The following is a 6053-nucleotide window of genomic DNA, read 5'->3' on the forward strand; positions in this document are numbered from 1 at the left end:
TGTGTGGGGAGACGCTGACTAGAGCGGAGCGCTTGCTGCCTGTTGTTGTACGTTCGAGATGCCGCCCAAGACTAGCGGGAAGGCCGCCAAGAAGGCCGGCAAGGCGCAGAAGAACATTTCGAAGGGCGACAAGAAGAAGAAGCGCAAGAGGAAGGAGAGCTATGCCATCTACATCTACAAGGTGCTGAAGCAGGTGCACCCCGACACGGGCATCTCGTCGAAGGCGATGAGCATCATGAACAGCTTCGTGAACGACATTTTCGAGCGCATTGCGGCCGAGGCGTCTCGCCTGGCGCACTACAACAAGCGCTCGACCATCACGTCCCGCGAGATCCAGACGGCTGTGCGGCTCTTGCTGCCTGGCGAGCTGGCCAAGCACGCCGTGAGCGAGGGCACGAAGGCGGTGACCAAGTACACGAGCTCCAAGTAAGGAGGAGGTTGTTACTTCGGCTCTTGGAAGGAAGGAAGGAAGGAAGGAAGGAAGGAAGGAAGGAAGGAAGCTCCCTCCGTTGCGAGAGCGGCAAAACGGCCCTTTTCAGGGCCACCAAATTGCCTTTGCGGGAAGAGCGGAATTGTTTGTGTGTGTGTGAGTGAGTGAGTGAGTGAGTGAGTGAGAGGGGCGGCATAGCTACCCGGTTTGGTTGGTTGCGAGGCAGCTGGTGGTGCTGCTGTGCCGTGGTGGTGTGGTCTCGAATGTGGTTGTGGTTGTGGTTACTGGGGTACGGCCGCGAGGGTTTGGTTGCCGCCGGTGTGACGTGGAATGCGTGCACGAGTCTTGGCGTGGTTGTTTGTCGACACACAGATAGATCGATAGGAGGTGTTGGTGCTGTCTGTGGCGCTGATTCATGTCTTTGTCTCCGTCTGCCCGGTTAGTCACGTGACTGCAATTGAAAGTCCTCGCGATTGATTGATTGTTGGATGTCACCGTTACGGCCGTCTGTTGTCACATCATACATGATGGCGAGGGTGAAATGTTGTGTTGCCGTCGACTATTCCCTTTGCTGTACGGCGCGTTGGTGTGTGTGTGTTGGTGACGTTTTAAATGGACGTGTCGTACTATCATCCATTACGAAGTCGCCAAGAAATGTACGGGCGGGTGGGGTAGGCGACACGCACGGTGGTGTACCTATTTGGCCCTTGATTTGATGATAGCCGTTTCTGCAGTTTGACTGATGATTGATTGGACTGTTGTGCGCACGCACGTCATTCACGGTGCACGTGTGTTCGGTTGAGTACAGTAAGCGTGAGGCTAGACGACGACGGTCGTTGTTTGTTGTTATGGGCGTACACGCGTTTCGTTGGTCTGTGTCCCCCGGTGTGAAATGGCAGGTGTGTCGGTGATGTGATCCGATCCGGCGGCTCTGAGTAACTGTCAATATCGGCGCGGTACACCGGCGTCATGGCAACGTGTCGGTGTTCACACCAGTCGCACTGTGGCACCGTCGGCGCCGCGAACGGTGACGAAAGGCTGACCTTTGATCGGTCGAGTGTCGTGTCTGGGCAGAACGTGTGGAATGAGCAAAACTGTTGGGGACGGAAACAATGGTGGAGGAGGGGAACGGAAAGTAATAAAACAAACAAAATGGAGAAGCAATCACCGGAAAACGAAGCAGGGAAAAACGGAGAGGCGCTGTCTATAGCAACGGAACGTTCCCGTGCATTGCAGCCGCACTGAAAGGCGTTTACGGCGCGGCTGCAGGTGTCGGCCGTGGTGACGGCTGAATTGCATTGCCTTCCCGGATGAAACGTTCGCCGACATGGCTCGGAGGAGGAATCTATGAGAATGCGTTGCCCTTGCCTGCCGTTTCGTGTGCCCTCCTGTTGTGTACGCTGTTGTTGTCCGGTGTAGCGAAGGGTGTGTATGTAGGGGTGTGTGTGTGTTTAGTGGGGAATTGGAAGGTCGATAGCTGCCGTCACGGTCAAGATAACGCAGTCAAAGGTGTCGCGAAAAAGTGTGTTAGCCGTGGTTGGTTGGTTCGTGTGTTTTAAAGAGAATGGACGAGAGAGAGAAAGTAGGTGGAGAGTGCGTTGCGTGTTGCCTAACTGCGTCCGCGAATATGGCAGTAGTTGGTGGTGGGCGTGCCCTTGCATGTGGCCCGGAAGGCGTGTCCGTTTCGCGGTAGTGGCACCGCTGCTGGCATATTCGGGAGATGGGAGGGGCGCGAAAGGAGAAAGGAGACGCGGAGGCTTTTAAAGACGGGGAGGGCGCGTGTGGGTGGCTCGCGCTGCGCTCGGCGGTTGTGTTTGTGCAACAAATGTGTTGCCGGGAGGGGACCGTTGTTGTGGTGCGGTTGTAGCCTCAGACGCGGCCGGCAGTGAACGTGAGACGACGGATGCGGGCCGGGGCGGCGCATGTCGCCGGTGCCATGCCTTTTAAGAGCCGCGTGGTCGGGGGTGTGCGCACCGTGTGTCGTGTTGCGAGACAGCATCATTTGTGCTGCGTGGCGTGGCGTGGCGTGGGGGCGAGGAGAGCGAGCCGCGCGGTGTGCTTGTGCGCCGGAGAATGGCACACTGCGCCTGCCCGTTGAGGAGGCCGATGGCCGTGGTGTGGTGGAAATGGAGCGCGTCGGACGTGCACCAATGAGAAAGAGAAACAAAGCGGCGACAACGAACGAAAGGGGGAGGGAGGCCATTGTGTCACATGCGGCGGTGGGAGGAAAAAAAAAAAAACAAACAAACAAACAAACAAGAAACGAAGACGTAAGAAAGAGGAGAAACAACAAAGAGAATGAGTCGTGCGTTCGCGAGGGGGGGTGCGCGTGTAACTCCGGTACGCGCAGTGCCGGAGCCCAACGGCTGTGTCGTCGACGCCAGTGCTTGTCGGCCGAATGGGTGCGGGAATAGAGGCAGCGTCGGCACGGAGAAGCAAGCAAGAAGGAAGGACGCACGCGCGCTGCGGCGTTTGGCGCGGTTTGCGGCTGGCGCCTTTGGTGGCAACGGCCGGGACAAGCAGCGGTGTATGGTGGTGTGCGGGGCGGACAGGGGCGGCGGCGGTGGTGGACTGGGAGGAGGCGAGGCGGCGCCGACGGTGGCGTGTGGTACGGCGAAAACGGGACGGACGGACGGCGGATGTTGGAGAGGCGCCGCGCACGCAGACACATGGAAGGAAGGAAGGAACGAACGCAAGGGAACAAATGGAGGGGGCGAATGTGGAGATGCGGGCAGGCGGTGGTGTTTGTGGGCATGTGGTGGGGAGAAGGGCGGGGGCGGGAGGACAGAGGCGAGGCGACTGCGTGCTTGCTCGCTCGCTCGCGTGTCTTTTGTTTTTGTGTTTGTTTTTCCATCGTTTGGTCGCCTTGGAGCCTGTCGGTCCCGTCCGTGTGTGGCCACGCTTCGGGTGCGTGTATGTTTGTACGTTTCGTTTGTTCGTCTTCTGCAGCAGAGGCGGTGCGCGGCAGTGGGAACGCCTGCCTGGCGGCTGGGACGGCCAGCAAATGCGGTTGGATGGGCGGCCACAGCACCGCACCTGTGCCCAAGGAGGCGACGCTGGCGGCGGGGCCCCCTCGGATGCGGCCGGCTGGGGGCTGTGTGCGCTGCCGCTGCCGCTGCCGCCGCCGCCGCCGCCGCCGCCGCCGCCGCCGCCGCCGCCGCCGCCGCCGCCGCCGCCGGTGCTGGTGCTGGTGCTGGTGCAGCAGCAACAACGACGAACAACGAGTAAGCAAGAAGAGGACGAAGCGGATGGCTGGTGGGTGAGTGCATTTATTTAGGCGGTCGACAAGGCAGTGCGTGATGTGGCGTTGTGACGGGGGTTTGCTCACGTGGCCTCGTTTGTGTTGATGCGCAGGAAGATGAGATGCGGGCAGACGCAGACGCGTACAGAGAGACGAGCCCGGTCTGCAGCAGGATGTGTGGCGCGGCGCGCCGAGTGCAGAGCAGCGCGCGCCGCCTGGGCCGGGCTGGGCCCGCCCGGCGGCGGGCCGCGCTGTTGTCGCGGACGTGAGCGCCCCCTGGCGGGTGGTCGGAGGCGGCGCGGTGGACGTGTGTCCGGTTGGCCAGTGCACATTGCGAGTGGCTGGCTGGCGGTCGGCGGCGAGACGGGAGAGGAGGTATGTGTCGCGGGCGCCTTTGCTGCGCTGCGTCGTTGCGTGCCTGGGCGTGCGCCTGTCGACTGTGTGTGACTGTGTTGGGCGTTGTGCCACGTACGTGTGTGCTCGGCCGAAGGCGTCGGAAGAAAAAGAGAGAGAGAGACGGGCGGGAAAGTGGGTCGGTGTGCGTGCGTCGCCCGTGATGCGATGATGTCGCGTCATGTCATGTCATGTCTTTGCGAAACGGCTGCCGAGAGGTGTGTGGTGGCGAGCGGGAATGTGCGTTTGGTGGTTGCCGGCCGGCCGGCAGTTGTTGGTGGTTCCTCCTGTGTGGTTGTTTGTGCTGCTTTGATGGCAACGTGGAAGGACGCCGGTTTTTCCGTGCCTTGCGTGTGGTTGTGTCGACGGTGACTGGTTGGGGGTGTGCGCCGATGCACGTGCCATGTTGTTATGTTTGGGTCGTGAGTGTGTTTTTGGCTGTGTTGTTGTGTACGGGAAGGGGGAGAGAGGAGGAGGCGGCGGCGGCGGCGGCGGCGGCGGGGGTGATAGTGCGTGCAGTAGTGCCGTTGCGACGGGCGTCGGGTGGAGCCGTGCGTAGTGGCGGAAAGGTGTAGGTTGCGGGAAGCGAGCCCGTCGCGTGTCGTCGTCGACGACGGGGTCGCGTGCGCTGTGAATCGAGAGTGGCGGGAAAGGGGCAGCGTGCCGCTGTGTCGTGGTCGTTAGCAGAGGCCTGTGTGCCTGTCCGTTTGTTTTCTGTCGGACGCTTGGTGCGAGGTGTTTGTTTTGTTTTGTTGCCGCCGCCGCGGTTGTTTTTGTTTGTCGGCTGTGCTGTGTCGGTGGGTCGGCGAGCTGTTTTGCGGTGCGTGAATGTGTTGGTGCAAAAGTGGCGGCGGCGTCATGGCTGCGACCGCGACGAGCCGCGGGCGCGCCATTGATGATGTTGAACACAGAGCGGCTGTGTGCAATGGGAGGCCTTGTGTACGGGTAGCGGTGTTGTCGTACGTGCATCCGGCCCGGTGCGGAAAGCGCCGTTGCGGTTGCGGGTTGCCTCTGGTCGCGACGTGTGGTGCTCGGCTTTGTGGGTTTTTTTGGTGCCCCTTTGGCCGGTGGGTGGTGTTTGTTGTTTTGTGTGTGTGTGTGTGTGTGTGTGTGTGGTCGGTCTCTTTGGCGCTCGGTATATATCTGCCTCCTGCTCGGTCTTGTTGTCGACGTCGTCTGTAGTTTTTTGCGGCTTGCCGACGACCGACCGACCGAACTACTACCTACCTGTGACAGCTACGTGTGGCGCCCGAAGGTGAACGTAACGTGACCTCGGCGCCCTTAGCCTAACCTAAGATGTCCGGCCGTAAGGTAGGTGCGGCCACCTGACGCCTCACGTCCGAACGCTTAACCTAACTTTGACGCCTAACCTAACTTTAACCCTTAACCTAACCCACGTCCACCTAACGTAACCTAACCTAACCCAAGCGACGCCAACCCTAACCTAAGGTGTTGTACACTGCGAATGTCGAAGGCATGTTATAGTCTTAGGTGGAGAGCACTACACGCAACAAGCGGCTACACGGGTAGCAGGGGTTGTGTGGCGTGGGCTGGGCGGTTTTGTTAGGTTAGATGGCCTTGGGCAAGTACAGAAAGGGGGCAACAGCAGCCTCAACGGGTGCGGGGACCAAGCAGCAATCGGTATCGTTTGTTAATTGTCAACTGTCGAAGCTGCGTTGGTACAGTACCGGAACCGCAAGCGCTGACAGAGAAAGCACCGAAGCTCTGCAATCGTGATAAGGTACAGAAAGCTGGCTGACGCCAGGGATAAATTCTGCCGAAATTGTCACAAAGGTACAGACGGTGTTTTAGAAAGGCTCGATTGCATGCAACCGGTGGTGGTGTGTTCGTCGCTGTTTGAGTAGTAGTTTTGATCCTGTAGTGAAGTAGAGGTGGATGGTTCCTGTGAAATATTGTGGGTGGAGGTTACACCCAACAACCGAGCTAGGTTTAATAATAATTGGCTCCTTTGACCGACCTCCCGACGCA

General features: G+C 59.6%; 1 protein-coding gene across 1 annotated transcript; it reads right to left on the reverse strand.

The window, feature by feature from the left end:
• Positions 1-4253: 4253 nt before the first annotated feature.
• Positions 4254-5033, reverse strand: LOC126220934 (uncharacterized). The gene has a single exon (XM_049942173.1). It carries the CDS (start codon positions 5031-5033, stop codon positions 4254-4256), a length of 780 nt encoding a protein of 259 aa, XP_049798130.1.
• Between the last annotated feature and the right edge of the window lie 1020 nt (positions 5034-6053).

This window comes from Schistocerca nitens, unplaced genomic scaffold, assembly GCF_023898315.1.
Source record: "Schistocerca nitens isolate TAMUIC-IGC-003100 unplaced genomic scaffold, iqSchNite1.1 HiC_scaffold_215, whole genome shotgun sequence".
Lineage (NCBI taxonomy): Eukaryota > Metazoa > Arthropoda > Insecta > Orthoptera > Acrididae > Schistocerca > Schistocerca nitens.

Coding starts and splice junctions, on each gene's coding strand:
- LOC126220934 (XM_049942173.1), bottom strand. CDS start 5,033: ATGCACGTACGACAACACCGCTACCCGTACACAAGGCCTCCCATTGCA.